Source organism: Notolabrus celidotus, chromosome 3 (assembly GCF_009762535.1).
Source record: "Notolabrus celidotus isolate fNotCel1 chromosome 3, fNotCel1.pri, whole genome shotgun sequence".
Classification (NCBI taxonomy): Eukaryota; Metazoa; Chordata; class Actinopteri; order Labriformes; family Labridae; genus Notolabrus; species Notolabrus celidotus.
In genome coordinates, this window is record NC_048274.1 from 27,481,214 (window position 1) to 27,503,556 (window position 22,343).

The window sequence follows — 22,343 nt, forward strand, 5'->3', positions numbered from 1 at the left end:
GCCTGCTGGTTATTGACTGGTTATTAGATTTGATATTGTTTTATTTTATTCTTCTATGAAACTTAACCTTTTCTTGTTAGACAGAGCATCCTGATAAATGGATGAAGAGTACACAAATGTAGTCCCTAAATGTCACTGAGTGCATGCCTCCTCTGTTATGTTGCGACCTGTTAGAGTGTCATGTCTCTTAGCTATTTGTGGTGCAGCTTCCTCCATCAGCAGCGACCAAGGTTTTTCAGCTGAAGGGACGAGTCAAGATATACAGAGCGGGCAGACACCGCCATATTTCAGACTGGAGAGGGAGACGTGTGCGCACCCACACTCCCAACACACACATCGAGGCACACACAGATATGTTTATCACCACACGCACACACAGAAAGAGAAGGAGGTGGTAGGGAGGTGGCGGGCTAAGGGGACTGAATGAGGTGGGGCCAGGGGTTGTGTGACAAGGGGACAGGGACACGCTGTTGGTTGTGTGTCAGGAGTAGTGACGTTTCATTGTGTGTGTGTGTGTGGGCATGCTGGGTGGTGACACAAACACCTTGAGGTGAGGCAGACAGCCACCAGCTGCCTGTAAATAATGTGTGCTGGGGGTGGAAAGTCAAAATTTAGCAAAAAAATACACTTTAACACTGGCTTGACTTTGCAAAATACTCTGGTGTCTTGTGTGGAGTTTTCAACCGGTGAACCAGAGTGAATTTAACACCATCTCTCAATGTCTCCGAATGTGAACCTATTCCGATGCATCACATAGCTGTTACCGGGTAGAAAGCACACAGAATAACAGATCCTTACTTTACAAACATAATTCACTGGATATTACTGCTCAGTCCAGAGCTCATGGAAAATGTCCAGAAGCAAAATTCAATCTAGAAGTCTCTGTGGACTTTGAGGAAGAGTTGTGTTGAGTATAATACTCAGAGTATAAGAGAGCTCAACAGCTCCCATCTTTGAAAAATGGAAGGAGTCAAAAACCTCTGAAACTCAGAGACCTCCAGACTCAGTGTGTGAGTTTGTCTGGAGAAAGAAGAGCGTCTGAGAGTGGTGACACAAACAGCCGACGGCCTCTCTGACAGAGCTTCAGGGTTGCTCTGTTGAGATGGAAGAAGCTGAAGCATTCCCATACAGTGGCCTTGAGGGTAGAGTGGTGAAAGAAGAAGGCACTCCTGCCAAGAAGTGGTCTCAAGATAACTTGAAGTTGTGAGGACTGCCGGCAATGCTTCTGTAAGTAGAAAGGATCTAAACATGTATTTAACACACACTTTTTTACTTGAGCCTAAATATGACTTAAAGGTGACATATTATGCTCTTTTTCATCAAAATATATTGGTCTAAGAGGTCCCCAAAACATGTCTTTAAAGTTTATTGCTCAAAAAAACACTTTGAAATCAGATTTTGGCATGCCTGAAAACCCCTCTGTTTCAGCCCTGCTCAGAACAGGCTGTTTTCTGTGTATGTGCCTTTAAATGAGAATGAGCTCTCTGACCACGCCCCCTCAGGAAATGGATGTGCCCTCGGCTGTCCAGACCCGCGTTACTTCAACCCTCTGAATTTGCCATGTGGCTATGCTAACTAGCGCTAGCACTTTTCCATGACAAATAAAAATATTCCGCTGGATCTTCAAATCTGCAGACGTGGGGAGTAAAACCGACCTTTGTGTTTATTAAGACAGCCTACAACTATCATGCCTCACTCCTAAGCTCCTTGTTAGCCCACATGTGTGCAGGGAATGAAAGGGGTTGAGGTCTGAACAAGCTCCGAGCTCTGACTCCCGTTACAGACCAGAACACGTTGTGATGTACGAAATTGACGAAAATTGGATCAGTTCGTTTCAGCACACATTTACAGAAAGGTGGAGAAATAAAAAAAGGGGCAGAATGGATTTTTTTTCATTTTATGGGGGTTTGTAGACATGCCAGGGAAACATATTTCAGGTAGAGAACCATTAAAAAGTAGATTTTGCATGATATATCACCTTTAAGAAAATATAATTTTGAATTACTCGTATATTCTCCAGTATTACATTCCAATGTATCCATTGTAGTGTTGAAGCTGCAACCTCCGACTACGAGAATTGAAGCCAATGCGGAAGTGTTAGAAACTGCAGTTCCTCGAGTGTCCACTTGAGGCTGGTTCCGTAAATACAGGGAAGAACATACACACCAATTGAAAAAAAGACGATAGAATGAGGATATTTACAGCCTGGTTCAAAATATCAGTTTAGCTCAAGCGGCAACCTCCGGTCTAAAAACATGAGTCCAATGTGGAAGTGCTAAAAACTGCCATTCATCGAGGATCCGCTTGAGGCTGGCTCCAGAAGTACCAGAAACCACATACACACCAATTCAAAAAAGAAGATCTTTACAGCAGAAATAAACATGTTTACAGCCTGGTACAAAAGACGAGTGTAGTCTGGATAGCTCATTACTCGATCGTCACACACTGTACGGGGGGTGAATTTTTTTCTAACGCGGTAATTCAAAGATATTGAGATTATGAGTCTTCCAATGAGAGGCACAGCTGACTTGATTGACAGGCAGGAACACTGTAGCTGTTGGTTAGGAGACTCAAAGACCGCCTTTTTACCTCACACTAGCTAGACAGAAGTTAGGCTGAGTTCATCATTTCCAATTTGGCACCGCTGATGATTGGCTTCAAATCAGAGCTTCAGAAACAGATGGGTGACGTCATGGATACTACATCCATTTACTACACAGTCTCTGTGTTGGAATTTGTGCCAAGTGATCCAAAAAGGCATGAGGGGGTCATTTATGTCATCAATTCAACATTTTAGATATCCACAAGTTGTTTACTTGAATTAAGAGTAGGACACTCTGCAAGTCGATCACATCAATGCCTCAATTTGTGCACATGGGACAGCCACAGTGGATTGACACAATGCCTTCCCTAAACTGTAACTATACATTTAGAAGCACCCAAATGGTTTGAATGCAGGGTTCCCACTCTTTTCCAGGGATCATTTTCCAGGACATTTCCAGGACATTTTCATTGATGATCAAACTGGTATGACAGTCTAAATTTAGTTCCTAATTTAGTTCCTAAATAGTCTAATATGTTCCTCTCAGTGGAAGTCTACATTGAAAGACATGTAGTCTAGGAGTCTAGGAGTTTCTGTGCAGCTGTGTCGCTCTTTTTGTTCCGTTTGTTTTCACTATCGGGAGTTTGCACTCCTACTAGCTAGAGCAGGGGTTCTCAAACTTTTTGGAGCCAGGGACCCCTTACAGGTGAGAAAATTGTCCAAGGACCCCCTCATAATTGTAACACAGACTAAGCACATTAGTGATGTGTCATGTTCAAAAGCTGCGGCTCTGAGAGCCGATGCTTTATAGTGAATCAGAAGACCCGGCTCGCATCGAGAGAGAGCCGGCTCCCAGTTTTTTCCTGTCGCTGCTTAGCTCTCACAGTGCTCAGCCTCAGCTTTGCTCACAGCAGAACTTTGTGTTGATTGGTCAGCATGGCGGCCATGCGGCCAAATCACATGTGAGGATATAGGATACAGGTGATGGAGGGGAGGCTGTGTATCCTGGCTTCATCTGTTCCTTCAGAGAGAGTCTTCTTGAAGACCGGGAAAATACTCACTGAGAGGAGAAATCAGATCAGCCCATCCAAGCTGAGGAATCTGATTTTTCTCAATGCCAACCTGAGGACATTAATAATGTTTGCTTGAGTTTGGTTCTGGTTCTGTTTGCTTGAGTTCGGTTCTGGTTCGGTTCTGGTTCAGTTCTGGTTCGGTTCTTGTTTCAGTTCTTGAACGGTTCTGGCACGGTTCTGGTTCGATTCGGTTCGGTTCTTGTTTGGTTCGGTTCAGGTTAAGTTCTGGTTCGATTCTGGTTCGGTTCTGGTTCGGTTCTGGTTCGGTTCTGGTTCGGTTCTGGTTCGGTTCTGGCACGGTTCTGGTTCGGTGCGGTTCTGGTTCGGTTCGGTTCTGGTTCGGGTTCAGTTCTGGTTAAGTTGTGGTTCAGTTCTGGTTCGATTCTGGTTCGGTTCTGGTTCGGTTCTTGTGCGGGTCTGGCACAGTTCTGGTTCGGTTCGGTTCTGGTTCGGTTCTGGTTTAGTTCTGGAACGTTCTTGTTTGGTTCTGGCTGAGTTTGGTTCAGTTCTGGATTGGTTCTGGCACGGTTCTGGTTCGGTTTGGTTCGGTTCTGGTTCAGTTCTGGTACGTTCTGGCTCGGGTCTGGTTCGGTTCTGGTTGTGTTTGCTTGAGTTTGGTTCTGGTTCTGTTTGCATGAGTTCGGTTCTGGCTCTGGTTCGGTTCTGGTTCAGTTCTGGTTCGGTTCTGGTTCGGTTCTGGTTCGGTTCTTTTACGGTTCTGGCACGGTTCTGGTTCGGTTCTGGTTCGGTTCTGGTTCGGGTTCAGTTCTGGTAAAGTTCTGGTTCAGTTCTGGTTCGATTCTGGTTCGGTTCTGGTTCGGTTCTTGTGCGGTTCTGGCACAGTTCTGGTTCGGTTAAGTTCTGGTTCGATTCTGGTTCGGTTCTGGTTCGGTTCTGGTTCGGTTCTGGTTCGGTTCTGGTTCGGTTCTGGCAAGGTTCTGGTTCGGTGCGGTTCTGGTTCGGTTCGGTTCTGGTTCGGGTTCAGTTCTGGTTAAGTTGTGGTTCAGTTCTGGTTCGATTCTGGTTCGGTTCTGGTTCGGTTCTTGTGCGGTTCTGGCACAGTTCTGGTTCGGTTCGGTTCTGGTTCGGTTCTGGTTCGGTTCTGGTTTAGTTCTGCAACGTTCTTGTTTGGTTCTGGTTGAGTTTGGTTCAGTTCTGGATTGGTTCTGGCACGGTTCTGGTTCGGTTTGGTTCGGTTCTGGTTCAGTTCTGGTACGTTCTGGCTCGGGTCTGGTTCGGTTCTGGTTGTGTTTTGTTGAGTTTGGTTCTGGTTGTGTTTGCTTGAGTTCGGTTCTGGTTCTGGTTCGGTTCTGGTTCAGTTCTGGTTCGGTTCTTGTTCGGTTCTGGCACGGTTCTGGTTCGGTTCTGGTTCGGTGCGGTTCTGGTTCGGGTTAAGTTCTGGTTAAGTTCTGGTTCAGTTCTGGTTCGATTCTGGTTCGGTTCTGGTTCGGTTCTGGTTCGGTTCTAGTTTAGTTCTGGAACGTTCTGGTTTGGTTCTGGCTGAGTTTGGTTCGGTTCTAGTTTGGTTCTGGCACGGTTCGGTTCGCTTCGGTTCTGGTTCAGTTCTGGTACGTTCTTGTTTGGTTCTGGTTCGGTTCTGGTTGTGTTTGCTTTAGTTTGGTTCTGGTTCTGTTTGCATGAGTTTGGTTCTGGTTCTGTTTACTTAAGTTTAGTTCTGGTTCTAACCCTAACCCTAATCCGAACCCTAACCCGAACCCTAACCCTAATCCTAACCCTAACCCTAACCCTAACCCTAATCCTAACCCTAACCCTAACCCTAACCCTAATCCTAACCCTAACCCTAACCCTAATCTGAACCCTAACCCTAATCTGAACCCTAACCCTAACCCTAATCCTAACCCTAACCCTAACCCTAACCCTAATCCTAACCCTAACCCTAATCCTAACCCTAACCCTAATCTGAACCCTAACCCTAATCTGAACCCTAACCCTAATCTGAACCCTAACCCTAACCCTAACCCTAATCTGAACCCTAACCCTAACCCTAATCCTAACCCTAATCTGAACCCTAACCCTAATCCGAACCCTAACCCTAACCCTAATCTGAACCCTAACCCTAACCCTAATCTTAACCCTAACCCTAACCCTAACCCCAACCCTAATCCGAACCCTAACCCTAATCCTAACCCTAACCATAATCCTAACCCTAATCTGAACCCTAACCCTAATCTGAACCCTAACCCTAACCCTAATCTGAACCCTAACCCTAACCCTAATCTTAACCCTAACCCTAATCTGAACCCTAACCCTAATCTTAACCCTAACCCTAATCTGAACCCTAACCCTAATCCTAACCCTAATCTGAACCCTAACCCTAACCCTAATCTGAACCCTAACCCTAATCTTAACCCTAACCCTAACCCTAATCTGAACCCTAACCCTAACCCTAATCACAACCCTTACCCTTTCCCTAACCCTAATCCTAACCCTAATCACAACCCTAACCCTAATCACAACCCTAACCCTAATCCTAACCCTAATCACAACCCTAACCCTAATCCTAACCCTAATCCCAACCCTAACCCTAATCACAACCCTAACCCTAATCCTAACCCTAATCCATACCCTAACCCTAATCTGAACCCAAACCCTAACCCTAATCTGAACCCTAACCCTAACCCTAATCTGAACACTAACCCTAACCCTAACCCTAACCCTAATCTGAACCCTAACCCTAACCCTAATCTTAACCCTAACCCTAATCCTAACCCTAACCCTAATCTGAACCCTAACCCTAACCCTAATCTTAACCCTAACCCTAATCTGAACCCTAACCCTAACCCTAATCTGAACCCTAACCCTAACCCTAATCACAACCCTAACCCTAACCCTAATCACAACCCTAACCCTATCCCGAATCACAACCCTAACCCTATCCCTAACCCTAATCACAACCCTAACCCTAACCCTAATCACAACCCTAACCCTAACCCTAATCACAACCCTAACCCTATCCCGAATCACAACCCTAACCCTATCCCTAACCCTAATCACAACCCTAACCCTAACTACAACCCTAACCCTAATCCTAACCCTAATCACAACCCTAACCCTAATCCTAACCCTAATCACAACCCTAATCCTAACCCTAACCCTAATCACAACCCTAACCCTAATCCTAACCCTAACCCTAATCACAACCCTAACCCTAATCCTAACCCTAATCACAACCCTAACCCTAATCCTAACCCTAACCCTAATCACAACCCTAACCCTAATCACAACTCTAACCCTAATCACAACCCTAACCCTAACCCTAATCACAACCCTAACCCTAATCCTAACCCTAATCACAACCCTAACCCTAATCACAACCCTAACCCTAATCACAGCCCTAACCCTAATCACAACCCTAACCCTAATCCTAACCCTAACCCTAATCACAACCCTAACCCTAATCACAACCCTAACCCTAATCACAACCCTAACCCTAATCCTAACCCTAACCCTAATCCTAACCCTAACCCTAATCACAACCCTAATCCTAACCCTAATCACAACCCTAACCCTAATCCTAACCCTAACCCTAATCACAACCCTAACCCTAATCACAACTCTAACCCTAATCACAACCCTAACCCTAACCCTAATCACAACCCTAACCCTAATCCTAACCCTAATCACAACCCTAACCCTAATCACAACCCTAACCCTAATCACAGCCCTAACCCTAATCACAACCCTAACCCTAATCCTAACCCTAACCCTAATCACAACCCTAACCCTAATCACAACCCTAACCCTAACTACAACCCTAACCCTAACCCTAATCACAACCCTAACCCTAATCCTAACCCTAATCACAACCCTAACCCTAATCCTAACCCTAATCACAACCCTAACCCTAATCCTAACCCTAACCCTAATCACAACCCCAACCCTAATCCTAATCTGAACCCTAACCCTAATCTTAACCCTAACCCTAACCCTAATCTGAACCCTAACCCTAATCTTAACCCTAACCCTAACCCTAATCTGAACCCTAACCCTAACCCTAATCTTAACCCTAACCCTAATCTGAACCCTAACCCTAATCCTAACCCTAATCTGAACCCTAACCCTAACCCTAATCTGAACCCCAACCCTAATCTTAACCCTAACCCTAACCCTAATCTGAACCCTAACCCTAACCCTAATCACAACCCTTACCCTTTCCCTAACCCTAATCCTAACCCTAATCACAACCCTAACCCTAATCACAACCCTAACCCTAATCCTAACCCTAATCACAACCCTAACCCTAATCCTAACCCTAATCCCAACCCTAACCCTAATCACAACCCTAACCCTAATCCTAACCCTAATCCATACCCTAACCCTAATCTGAACCCAAACCCTAACCCTAATCTGAACCCTAACCCTAACCCTAATCTGAACACTAACCCTAACCCTAACCCTAACCCTAATCTGAACCCTAACCCTAACCCTAATCTTAACCCTAACCCTAATCCTAACCCTAACCCTAATCTGAACCCTAACCCTAACCCTAATCTTAACCCTAACCCTAATCTGAACCCTAACCCTAACCCTAATCTGAACCCTAACCCTAACCCTAATCACAACCCTAACCCTAACCCTAATCACAACCCTAACCCTATCCCGAATCACAACCCTAACCCTATCCCTAACCCTAATCACAACCCTAACCCTAACCCTAATCACAACCCTAACCCTAACCCTAATCACAACCCTAACCCTATCCCGAATCACAACCCTAACCCTATCCCTAACCCTAATCACAACCCTAACCCTAACTACAACCCTAACCCTAATCCTAACCCTAATCACAACCCTAACCCTAATCCTAACCCTAATCACAACCCTAATCCTAACCCTAACCCTAACCCTAATCACAACCCTAACCCTAATCCTAACCCTAACCCTAATCACAACCCTAACCCTAATCCTAACCCTAATCACAACCCTAACCCTAATCCTAACCCTAACCCTAATCACAACCCTAACCCTAATCACAACTCTAACCCTAATCACAACCCTAACCCTAACCCTAACCCTAATCACAACCCTAACCCTAATCCTAACCCTAATCACAACCCTAACCCTAATCACAACCCTAACCCTAATCACAGCCCTAACCCTAATCACAACCCTAACCCTAATCCTAACCCTAACCCTAATCACAACCCTAACCCTAATCACAACCCTAACCCTAATCACAACCCTAACCCTAATCCTAACCCTAACCCTAATCCTAACCCTAACCCTAATCACAACCCTAACCCTATCCCGAATCACAACCCTAACCCTATCCCTAACCCTAATCACAACCCTAACCCTAACTACAACCCTAACCCTAACCCTAATCACAACCCTAACCCTAATCCTAACCCTAATCACAACCCTAACCCTAATCCTAACCCTAACCCTAATCACAACCCTAACCCTAATCCTAACCCTAACCCTAATCACAACCCCAACCCTAATCCTAACCCTAATCACAACCCTAACCCTAATCCTAACCCTAACCCTAATCACAACCCTAACCCTAATCACAACTCTAACCCTAATCACAACCCTAACCCTAACCCTAACCCTAATCACAACCCTAACCCTAACCCTAACCCTAATCCTAACCCTAATCCTAACCCTAATCACAACCCTAACCCTTATCACAACCCTAACCCTAATCCTAACCCTAATCACAACCCTAACCCTAATCACAACCCTAACCCTAATCCTAACCCTAATCACAACCCTAACCCTAATCCTAACCCTAACCCTAATCCTAACCCTAAACCTAATCACAACCCTAACCCTAACCCTAATCACAACCCTAACCCTAATCACAACCCTAACCCTAATCACAGCCCTAACCCTAATCACAACCCTAACCCTAATCACAACCCTAACCCTAATCCTAACCCTAATCACAACCCTAACCCTAATCACAACCCTAACCCTAATCCTAACCCTAATCACAACCCTAACCCTAATCCTAACCCTAACCCTAATCCTTACCCTAACCCTAATCACAACCCTAACCCTAATCCTAACCCTAATCACAACCCTAACCCTAATCCTAACCCTAATCACAACCCTAACCCTAATCACAACTCTAACCCTAATCACAACCCTAACCCTAACCCTAACCCTAATCACAACCCTAACCCTAATCACAACTCTAACCCTAATCACAACCCTAACCCTAACCCTAATCACAACCCTAACCCTAATCACAACTCTAACCCTAATCACAACCCTAACCCTAACCCTAATCCTAACCCTAATCACAACTCTAACCCTAATCACAACCCTAACCCTAATCACAACTCTAACCCTTATCCTAACCCTAACCCTAATCCTAACCCTAATCACAACTCTAACCCTTATCCTAACCCTAACCCTAATCCTAACCCTAACCCTAACCCTAATTACAACCCTAACCCTAGGATCAGGGTGAGAATGGTTTTGTAACAGAATAAATGCACAAAATTGGGCAATTATAAGGCTGCTCATAAAAACACGGTACGTTAAAGGGTTTTCAACACACCAACCATTAGTTTTTTCAAAGTTAAGGTAAAATATACGGCAACAAAAGATCCTAAATTAAGAGCCGTTCGGGAGTCGAAAGAGCCGGCTCTTCTTTGGGAGCTGAGTTAAAAGAGATGGCTCTCTGAAAAGAGCCGAACTTCCCATCACTAAAGCACATGCTTACCATTGCACTCTTAGTTGCCCTTGGAACTATTTGTATTGAAAAACGTATCAATGTAAATACTTCAGACCTGTACCATAGTGATAAACAGATAACATTTCAATTTGAATCAAGTCAATACCACTTATATACTTTAAAACAGAGGGTCATTTCATTCCTTGTGGACTCAACATGACAGCATTTATACTTTTCAAGTAATTGATCTTAAACGCTTTCAGAAAATTAACAGTAGCAAGACTCACATATCCCTTCGAGCCACCAAATGGTATCATAACAATGGTGTATGCTGTTTTGTAATGTCAGCACAATTTTATTCAAATTATTTCACGGACCCCGACGCTATGGTTCACGGACCCCCAGGGGTCCCAGGACCCCACTTTGAGAACCACTGAGCTAGAGTACGGTAATTGAGCTCTCAGCCTGCAGAGAAAGTTGTGAGGCACAGACCCCCAAGCTCTCTGCCCGACTCCACTGGTCACACTATAACTTAAATGTAAGACTCTTTGAATCAAAGAGCACTCTACAAGGTTAATGTACCATAAAACATAAACAATATACCCCCGTTTTCTGTGAATGCATGATTATGAAGTGAAGGAGAAAAGATGTGAAAAAAGTTGTGCAGTGTCGCTGTCTTTTCCAGCACAGCGTGCACTCAACTTTCAATGAATGGGGATGTGTTTTGTTAATAGGGTCAGGTCGCACGCAGCCATGTTGGAATAATTTTCCAGGACTATATGTGCTTTTCCAGGACATTTTACTTTTTCTCCCATTTTCCAGGTGTTTTCCAGTACTGGAAAACTGGTCAACTGTTTTCCAGGTTTTCCAGGACGCATGGGAACCCTGTGAATGTCCATATGTCCTTCATTTGGTAAATTTATTCTGTCATCTGTCAAACAAAGATTTCTCCATATGACTGCCACCAACAAAGCATAGCTCATCACACTAAAGAACACACTTCCACTGCCCCAGTGTCAAGTTGCAATGTTCTTTTCACAACTCCAGCTAATTTTTTGAGTTCCATCCAGAGCATACCTGTCAAGTTTTGGATTTGAAAATAAGGGAAATTTTCCAGCGCTTGCTGTGAGCTGTCCCACCACCCCAACCAAGCTCCAGTATCCCTTACATTTTAAGACAGGAGTACAAGATATCTAAAAAAACAACTTGTCAACAGCTTACTAATTAGTTAGGTGATCAGAATCTGATAGGCCTACCTTTGTCGACATTGAAATGCTGTGAACATTCCTACATTAAAATAAAGCCTAAATGAAAACACAAAAGAGTATATGAAGCACATTTATTTATTTTACATATTTTCAGTTCATTCACAAGTCAACACATTACATATTTACTGCTTATTTCACATTGCTTGTCTTTAAGCTTAACATGTAGGCTACATTTTATTTTCATTCATTTACATTTCCTACATTTCATTATGTTTACTCAAGTAGCTCTCTGGCATTCACTAATGACATATTGTACAGATTTGTTGCAGACTTTGCATCCTTTAACACTTTTTTGGAAGGAGTGTATTTGTGGGCTGGGCCGGAGTGGTTTATTTTACATGACAGTAAAGCACAAACAGTGCTGTTGTCTAATGACATCCTATTTTCCGTAACAATCTTTCTCACCATACTAAACACCCTTTCAGAACTGGCATTGCTGTGGGGAATGCATAGTAAAGCTTTCATCAGTCTTGGCAGCTCACTGAACCTCACATCTTTCCCTACCAGGCCCCAAAATCTGTCAATTCTGTCTTCATGGGGCAGTTGCTTGCTATCTGTCACCTGGTAGTCAATTAGTTCCTCTCTCAGCCTATCCTCACTCAAGTTCAACTGAGGGAAGAGGGCCCTTAGCCTTTCCACTGTAAAAGAAAACATGTGTTTGACTGAACATTGCAAATCTAAACCGTGCAATATTTCATTAATTCATTCTTTCTATCAATGGGGAACTGAGTCCTGACTCTAACATCTACCTGTTCCTGGAGTAATGTCGAGGCGAGCAGCAGGGTCCAGCACTTTCAGGTCCCTCAGGAGTGGATGGTCGAGGGGAAAGGAGGAGAACATCTTCTGAAGCACTGCTTCATAGAATCTTCTCACAGATCTACAACAGCATAACAGTAAAAAAAAATGCATTAGTGGCAACATTTCAGGCACACTACAGCCTATTCTCTCCTACTGTCAAAAGATGATATCATAATTATATAATTGCTTGGTAATAAACTCACTGAAAGATTTTCTTCTTGGCTGACACAGGGAGCTCTTCGCTTCTCATGAATGCCTTTGTGTCTGCTCCGATAAAGAGTTCTTCATCAGCCAACTGATGTCCTTCTCCATACTCCACCTCCCTGAGAGGTACACCCACCATGGCCTTGGCTGGTATGAGGTAGCCCAGGATCCTCCTGATCAGTCTGCACATCTCCTCTTCAAGTCTGTGAATTTGTACTCCCTCTGACTGCAGAAAATATCATTGGTCACAACAAAATAACACTGAAATAAGAATGCTACAATAAGCACAGTCATATTTAATTATAATTGACTATTATTCACTCAGTCATTCAATATCATTGAGGCCCACCTGGAAGGCAATATTGAATTCAGATAAAGGCTTCAGGGCAGCACTCAGGAACTTGAAGTAGGTCTTCACGATTGGATCACACAGATGGTTTGCCAGATTACGCACTTTGGCACTCTTCTCCACCTCCTCATGACTGGTAAAGTAGGCCTACAGTGCACAGGAACAAAGGGTGGCAATTCATGGTTAAAATGGAAACACAGCATAGTAATGTGTGTGTATACATCTGCTGGAGTTATTATCCATACCTTAAGTGCATCCCACTGGTTCAACACTCTCTGGATACAGGTTAACAGACTCAGCCATCTGGTGCTGCAGTACCTGAGGAGCTTCAGGTGGTCTGAATCAGTGAAATCTACAAAATCTTTGTAGATTTCACATCTTTTTGCACTGAAAAATAGAAAACAATTTTGTTGGTGGTTAGAAATGTATGTGTGTGAGATTGTAAGAATATTAACTGCAGACCTATAAATATAGCAGGCCTTAATTTATATGCATTTACCTTTTATCAAAGTGGGTGTATATCCCCACCAGGATGTCTTCCACTGGTACCTGGGCTGCTCTGATGCCACAGCCAGTGGCCAGCTGTACTAGGTGGCAGATGCAGCCAAGGTCCTGGACGTGGGGCTGGCTGGTCTTCAGTCTACTGATAACCGAGTTGTGTCTGCCTTTCATGACACTCGCATTATCAGAATTAAAGGCTATCAGGTTCTCCCATGGGATGCCTCTTTTTCTATTGGAAACAGGGAAAAACGTACCAAAACGTCTCAGACAAAACGTAAGGTTATAATTAAATACAAATTCTTACACACGTCAACAACTCAGTGCAGTTCCCCTACCTTAATGCTTCACTCAACTTTTCATACAGATTTTCTGCATTTCCCACGTTGCATATAGGCATCTCCATGAATTTTGTAGTGACCTGCAGGGTGGCCTCATCGTAGAGTCTAGCCAGGATGACGAATTCTTTGTCTGATTTTCTGTTATTCGATTCGTCGCACATCAGGGAAAAGGGTTGAGATCGGCATGTTTTGGCCAACTCGTCATCTAGCTCTGCTGCTATGGCACCTGTTGAGTGAGTGCCCAGTAAGTAACGTTAGCTAACAATTAGCCTACAATGTGCATGCAGGACATTATCAAATCGGCATACCAATACATAATGCTCATACTTAATTTGACTCAACTTACCTTTGATGAGTTGTGTAGCCTTGGTTTTTCCCGCTGAGTATTTTCGAGCGATAGCCGAGTCCGGGAACATTTCAGCTACGCACTTGTTGAAGTCGTCACAGAAGCTGAAAGCAACGTTGTTTTTGGCACACAACATTGCCATTTTAACCTCCGCATTTATGACCTGGTCTGCCTCGGTGGTATTCCTAGTCACAAATGTTGACATCGCCTGGGAATGTTTCTGTGCCTCTAGCCAGCGGTTGTGCTTGGTTGATTTCTCGTGCTGACTTACGTCGTTCCTTCCCCCGTGGGAGACACTGAAGTCGCAATTACAAATCTTGCAGAACGCGTGGCTGTGCCCCATCCTGCTCCTCTTTAGGAATGTAAATTCGCTGTCCCATTTTTCTAGATATTTACATGACTTCTTTGTTTTTTTGGCAGGAATGCCTTCTCTCTCCTCACTTTCATCCATCATCTCATTCATCTCTCTCCTCTGTTGTCCCGGGTTTGTTGTTCCCGCTCGACCCGCTGTCGTCACTAACCTCGCGACAACTGCCACCCAGGCGACTGCATGTGGCAGTTCTCGCGAGGCTAGTGACGGGAGCAGAGGCAGAGGAATGTTTTTTTCTTAATACGGGAGAATTACGGGAAAATAGTAATACGGGAGGACGGCGGGAAAGAGGGGTAAAATACGGTAGTTTCCCGGCCAAAACGGGAGACTTGACAGGTATGATCCAGAGGCACTCCGTAACTCTGAGGTGGTGAATTTTAGAGTTGAATTTTACATGCTACATGCTTCAGCATCCAGTGACCCTGCTCGGTGACAGTGCATGGTGGTTAACCACTTTGTTCCTGAGCTTTGTTGCTCCTAGAAGCCTCCACTTCACTATAATAGCACTTAATCTCGCAGATCTGGAGGGTAGAAATTTCAAGAAATGACAGAGGCATTCTGTGACAATGCCTGGTTAAACTCACCAAGCCATTTTGGGACCCATTCTGGGTTCAATTTGAGATGTTAACCGTGGTAATTTTAACAGTAATTTGCTGGATCTCATGCAGCTCTGAGCACTGCTTGTGGCTTTACAGAATTTAATACTCTGTCAGCGCTATCTGTTTTACCATCAAGAGTTAGTTGTAGCTTTTTATAATTGTTAATCAACCACATACTAGAGCAACTGATGGTTCAAAGGCCACTCAGGGTTAGTTATTATATTCTTGTAGTTATGATTGGATACCTCCACCTCGACATCAAGCTCACACCTTCTGCAGCTTTCAATAATTCTCACACTCTTCCTGTGGTCCATCGTTATAAATTCAACAGAGATATTTAGATTAGCAGATGTGTGTTGTGCATTTGTGACATGTGTGTTCTCCACAGCTCATCAGTGTAATACATCTGTCAGAGTTGTATTAAAAGCCCCCTTTAACTGGCAAAGAGTGATGTGTAAGCAGAAATCAACGCTGTCATTTACTGGCGTCCGTCGTGTCCCGCAGTAGGAAGCTACAGCAGGTGCAGCAATCATACCTTATTGTTTTATGGTTCTCAAATAAAAACATGAATCATCTGGCTTTCTAAAGTGCAGTGTCTAATAATATCAGAGTGACTGTTTCTGCCTGCGTCTGCACTCTGAAGGAATCATTGCAGTGTGCGTGTGTGTGAGAAAAACAGACGGAATGAATCAGAGAGAGGCTGAGCGTGTGAGTGAGAAAAAGCAAAGCAAGAATAAAAGTGTGAAAGAAACCTATGAAAGTGTGTGTGTGTGTGTGTGTGCGTGTGTGTGTGTGTGTGTGTGCGTGTGTGTGTGTGTGTCTGTGTGTCTGTGTGTCTGTGTGTGTGTGTGTGTGTGTGTGTGTGTGTGAGTGTGAGTGTTACCTTCAGTGAACGCTGGTTAATTAAAGTGCTTCTGTTTAAATGTCGAGCAGACAGTAGGACAATCAGAGATCCTCTATGCATCACACAAACTAGATTTAAACACACACAGAGAAACTCTCCACATACAAGGTGTCTCTCCTCTCTCAGACTCCTCTTCTCGTTTGCTGTTCTACTAAAGAGCGTTGGCTGAATGCCTGAGATGTAAATGTCTGCTCTGTAAATGTATACAATAATTGTACCCTTGCAGCTAAATTTGTGTTTCACTTCTGTAGAACCAGACACTTTAGTGCATGAAAATCTAATTTGGGAATCAGATTTTCTGAGATAGCGTAACCGCGCCGTCTGGCATCAACAATCAGAGCATATTAAAAGTTTTCTGGCTCAGACGTCTCTCTCGTTTAAATGTTTATTGGCCTGCACTTTTCCACAGCTACAAGTTTTGATTCCTAACAAAGCCATGAAGCGTTCAGGGATTTCAGCTCATTTTAAAAACAAGTTCATTTTGTGTTTTTAGACTACTCAGATTGTAGTAATTCCTTTGCATATAAACATGTATTCTTGTTCTGTTGTATGTCATAATGTATTTACACCATAATTATCTTTTCTGTGAGATAAGACTGGATGAAATATTGTTTAACCATTGGTTTGTGATGTGCATATTTGCAATAGTGACACCGCAGCTCGTGCATCCGTTTCTCATTTTCCATAATTTATCTACAATAACAGTCAAACACCTCACTTAGCTGACCACTAAGCATACATCTTCTGTGTGTTACATCAGGGGTCACAAACTTTTCAGCCCCCCTAAAAAAATATAGGTTCCAAAGACTTGCGACCCCAACTGTCCCCCATAGTGATTTAATGTGGCTTCATTTAGCTGGTCTGCAGAAAATGAGCCTACCTATATGAGCATATGTCTGTGTTTCCTGTGCTGTTATGAATGAACCTACTGCTACTGATGCTTTTGATAATTAAATGTTCACTAACCCTAAACTTAGGAGTCATCTGGCGAAAAGAAAGGCAGAAAACTCATTACATTTTCAATTTTCAAGGTTTTATTTCAAGTTAAGCTGCTATTTTTGTCGATACTTTTTACTTTAATGGGTAGAATGCACAATTTTTAGACAACTTTAAAAAAAACATTCTGAAAGACATCTCACGAGCCCTCATTTGTGTCTTGCGACTCCCCAGGGTGTCCCGACCCACACCTTGGGAAGCCCTGTGTTTCATGATTGTACAATGTAAAGATGCACGTGAGGCTATCAGAAATACCCCTGTAAGTACTCAATTCTGTGAGACATCATAAGACGGTGTTCCCGTTCCACTACTCGTCAACATTGTGGGCAAAATATAGACCACTAACAGGACCGCAGAGTATTTGGTGTCTACACTTAGAGCCCACTAAAAAAAAAAAAAAAAGAGTTAGCGATACAGCTTCAAACATAACCTCAAACATCGTCCGAAATTATTGATGACATGTAAGTAGGAAAATTGCCTTTTTTTTTTTAAGATTTACGAAGTTACGTCTCACTCTCTCCTCCTCTTGTCACTCTACTTCTCCAGGTGGGTGTCAGAGGCGCTGTCAGATGACAGGACACAGTGTGACAAAGGCAGAAGGGGGATTTGGTTTGAAAGCAGACACAAAAATCCTAAAGGTTATTATTATTATTATTATTGATGTTTTTCACAGTTTTTAAGTGCATAAAAACTCACTTTCAGCTCATTTATCTGTTATAAATTCCTCTATTTCTTCAGAATATGTTGCATGAAGAAAAAATATCTCAATCATTTTCCAATTCCATTCAGCCCAGAGCCAGAGTATTATATTAACTCAGTTTTCTTTGTCTCAACAAGCAGTTTAGTGAAGGTTGAAAGGCTGTCTTCTGTCTCTCATAAAGACCCCTAACAGTCGCATTGTCTCTGCTGTGTCGAAGCGGAGCTCTGTTTTTGTGGATCAACGACATCATGTGGTTTAAATGGGGCTCAACAGAACTCAAATGCACAGGTGAAGGTCTCCCTCAGGTAAAGACTGAAGGGACAGCAGCAAACTTGTAACCTCTCTCCAACAGTCATATCAAAATGTCAGACTATGAAGTACAAAAAATCCTGGCTGTGAATAAAGGAAATGTACTGCTGATAAAAAAAAAAGGCTACCTTAAAGTCTTTGTATTTCACAATGGAGGAGTCAACTGTTTTATATAAATACAAATATAGAGAAGAAGGTGAAAAATTAGGCATAAATTTACTTAAATAAGCTGTTTACCTGTTAATACGTTGAGATGTGAGGTTTTTAAAATCACTATAGTTGTTTTAGGTGGATTTAAGAAATGTTCAACTTCTCGATCTTTCACTCCAGGTAATCAGATGCACAAAAAAACACTTTGGGATCTCAAGAAACCTTCATAGCTCAAATACAACTTAATAACAATACATAATAAAATGAGTGCACTCTAAAGTCTGACTTACCTCTTTAAGTCCAACAAGGTCCAAGGTGCAAGTTGATCACTATGATGTTTAACAGCATACTGGATGGAGATGTGGATGCATGACAGCAAACTTTGAGATGATTCAACTTCCAACTGAAGAGCTCTACAATAAATGACAGAACACATTATATACAGGGGGAGAAATCTGGGGCCACGCTGTTCAGGTCGTAATAGACATTTTTGCCCCCTTTAGAACAGGAGACACTGAAATGACTCCTTGTAAATAACGGGCCTATAAACAGATTTGTAAATTTAAACTGACTGTCACTGTAAAAAAGTTTATGATTAAAGTAAAAAGCATGTGAAATAATGAATTATCACTGTTAAGTGTACACTTAAATGATACAAGGGGTCTGCCTTCTTGTCAGATGGAGGGCAGGTGTTTTGATGGGGGGGGGGGAGACGAGACCAGTAGTTGTGTTTCTGCGTGTGTCACAGAAAGCTATAATAATTATGACCCTCAATAAAACACTCCTTTTTTATTTTGTCATCTTTTTTACTGTTCTCATGTGAATACTGTTGAAGAGGAATGCCGTCTCCTGACCAACCACAAATATCCCCTCCCCGCAGACCTCTAGGACCTCCATCACAGACAAAAATCCAGAGAGGGGAAGGAAGGGAGGACCACGTCTCTCCTCTGTCACAGAAACAAATAAAAACCTACAACATCCCAGCAGAGATAGAGGAAGAGATGATAGCTGTCACAAACCTCTCTAGGGTCACAACAGACTAGCTCAGGACCTATATAACTTTAGGTAACATCTATAAAAACTTATAGAACTTTCTACAATAGTTTTTCATGTCAATATTGAGCTCTATCGGGCTGTTTCAAAGAACTTTCTCCTCAACCTGGACAGGCTTTTTACTTTTATTACCAGTAGTTTCTCTTCTTCTCACCTCTGTAGACACAGTATCCTTAATACATGCAGACATAATAATGTAAACAAACACATTAAGTCAATGTGAATGAATTTAACATGACCTTTTAAAATTATAATACATTCTCAGGTTTAGTCCACAGCATATAGTGTGCCATATTCGCAGTTTAAAAACACACTTAGTTTAGCTTCTTGCATAAATCAGCCAACACAAGGAGAGACATGACAATTTAAGCTAGGAACACCACCGTAGCCTCTAGCTCAGGGGTGTCAACGTGCGGCCTGCAGGCCAAAACGGGCCCACCAGAGGTTCTAATCCAGCCCGCAGAACAACTTTGCAAAGCGAAAAAATTACAGAGAAGACATTAACTACTAACTAACTACTTTCTAATAAAAGTAACTACTATTTCAAATTTGTCGTCTGGGGGTCGCATAAAATCATAGTGCTGACGGAGCACACCTGAACGGTGCTTCGGGACTTTTTTTTCCTCAAAGTGAGAAAATAGATTACTTGCTGTTTGCACAATCCAAGATCAAGCAGCAACCTCCGGTCTAAAAATATGAGTCAATGCGGAAGTGTTAAAAGCTGCAGTTCATCGGCGATCCGCTTGAGGCTGGCTCCGGAAGTACCGGAAGTCACTTACACATGAATGGGAAAAAGACGATCTTTACAGCAGAAATAAACATGTTTACAGCCTGGTACAAAAGACGAGTGTAGTCTGGATAGCTCATTTCTCGATGTCCTCTCACTGTGAGGTAGGGCTTTCAACGAATATTCTAAATTTGAATATATATTTGAATATTTAAAAAAAACAGAGATTCGATTGTGAAAATTAATATTCGACTGTGGGAAAAAAAAACACTGGCGGCTGCTTTGCGAGTGGGCGCACTGCATGACGGGTCAGGGACAGGTCACAGGAGTCCCAGATGCACAGCGGGAAGAAGGAAGAAGATGGCAGAGAGAAATCTTTCCGTCCCCAGATCCTGAACGCGTCTTTTCCACCGTTGGGAATATAGTGAATAAAAAGAGATCGGGCCTCTTCACATGTGAACAGTCTTGTGTTTTTGGCAAAAACCTGTCAGGCCTAAGACCCTACATTGACAGTGGACTAAAAGAGCCCGACAATCAGTGACACTGGGGTAAAATGCAGTTTTTCCTCTTTTTTCTCATACTAGCGCCAAGAATGTAAGTGGACTACTTTTTCATTTTTAACTTTAACTTCAATTAATGTTAATAATATTTGCTTCAATCACTGAATGAAGCCTGCCTGTATTAGGGACAAGAGTCGGGACCTTTAATTGCTCTCACAAGTCTTGTTCAGCACTCACTCAGCGCATTGCGCACAGAGAGGGGGAGTGTGAGCGAGCGAGAGGTCCACGGTCTTATAAGTGTTACGGTAGGTCATTCACTTGTTTTGTAATGTGTAGGTATGTTTTAGGCATGTTATATCTGAAATTAGAATACATATACAAGTAGTTATGTCTCCTTGTATTAGTTTGTCCACCTGTTATTGACATAATGCGCAAATATAGATATTCGAATGGTTCGAACCTATGGATTCTTTTTAGAGCGAATATTCGAATGTCATTTTGGAGCAATTTTGACAGCCCTACTGTGAGGGGGGTGAATTTTTTTCTAACGCGGTAATTTCGAAGATATTGAGATTACCAGTCTTCCAATGAGAGGAACAGCTGACTACGGGAACACTGTAGCTGTTGGCGAGGAGGCTCAAACTCCGTCTCTTTACCCCACACTGGCTCGACAGAAGCAATATGGCTGCCTTCGACAATTGGTCTCAAAACCGCTCTGCAGAAACTGATGGGTGACGTCACGGATACTACGTCTATATTTTATACAGTCTATGGTTGAGATTCATAAAGACTTTTTAGAGCACTATAAGATGACCCATTATCTACTAACACTAGCACTACACCCCTGCATACAACACTGTCCAGCAAGCAAACTGTTCATGCTGGAGCTAAGGGGTCCATAATAATCAACTTTACCTTCTTCATTATTATAATCTATTTGTTCTTTTGCAGTAAACCTTACACTCTGTGTCAGGTGAATTTGTTACCTGTGTGTTTGGTGTGTCCACAGTAGGTTTCAGGGCTTAAAGAGTAAAATATTCGGCCCACTATGAGACTCATCATGGCAAAAAATACACCAGGTGTTTGTGTAGGAAGATACTTCATTAAATGTGAACATGTTCAGAATGTATTTGTACTTTTTTTTACTAAAACAAAGGGGAAAATGTAGAGTTTTCATTATTTATAGGTTATTATGTTATGATTTTGCTGGTCCGGCCCACTTCAGATCAACTTGGGCTGTATGCGGCCCCTGAACTGAAATGAGTTTGACACCCCTGCTCTAGCTGGTATTACCCATCAGCCACACACCAGTCTAATGAAGCACTAAAACCCCAATTATCACGTTAAGAAGTCATGAAATCATCCTCAAGATTATCTTACTGGTAATGATGTGATATAAGTACAAGGTCTTTCTCTCTTTATGTTGCTGATATACATAGTTAACATCCTAACAGTCACTGAGCTACAAACACTCACCTGGACACATCCGTCATCATAAGATGACTCTTTTCATTTGGTATTTAGTACTAACAACTAACAACTTTAACCCACAGGCTCTTTCATTACTAAGTCCAAATTCGGTAAGACTCCAAGTTTGACAGGACCGACCCATGCCCACAACCAACCAACAAGACGAATTGTTTGTTTACAAGATGTCCACTTTTTGCGCGGGTTTGGGACATCAGCCAGAGAAGATTGTTAGTCAAGAAGAGGTGCCACTTCGAGCGATTTCTACACACCAAGGAAAAGCATGACAACTAACGACCTTAAAGCTGGGGTTGGTAATCTGATTTAGAGACACTTTTTGTTATACTGGTTAAAATGATCTTTATGTCCTGATGGCAATCAATACATAATGTGTTCTTATAAAAGAGCGAAGAAAAGCTGCTATCTACAGCCAGAGTAAACCTGAGAAGACACCAACCAATCAGCCTTTTTTGGGTCCCCAAATTTTAAACCAATCAAAT

At 42.8% G+C, this 22,343-nt stretch overlaps 1 protein-coding gene and 1 long non-coding RNA gene across 2 annotated transcripts; both read right to left on the reverse strand.

Moving 5' to 3' along the window:
- Window positions 1-11,589: 11,589 nt before the first annotated feature.
- Window positions 11,590-14,766, reverse strand: LOC117810492. The gene is made up of 7 exons (XM_034680352.1): window positions 14,069-14,766; window positions 13,720-13,948; window positions 13,383-13,613; window positions 13,129-13,270; window positions 12,884-13,030; window positions 12,534-12,760; window positions 11,590-12,409 (listed from the first exon to the last, which is right to left on the reverse strand). The coding sequence occupies exons 1-7, from the start codon at window positions 14,529-14,531 to the stop codon at window positions 12,271-12,273; spliced, it is 1,578 nt and encodes a 525-aa protein (XP_034536243.1). The 5' UTR covers window positions 14,532-14,766; the 3' UTR covers window positions 11,590-12,270.
- Window positions 14,767-17,427: 2,661 nt separating this feature from the next.
- Window positions 17,428-22,076, reverse strand: LOC117809703. Its single transcript, XR_004630610.1, has 3 exons — window positions 21,853-22,076; window positions 18,387-18,509; window positions 17,428-17,499 (listed from the first exon to the last, which is right to left on the reverse strand). It is a non-coding gene; the product is annotated as an uncharacterized LOC117809703 (long non-coding RNA).
- Window positions 22,077-22,343: the final 267 nt, after the last annotated feature.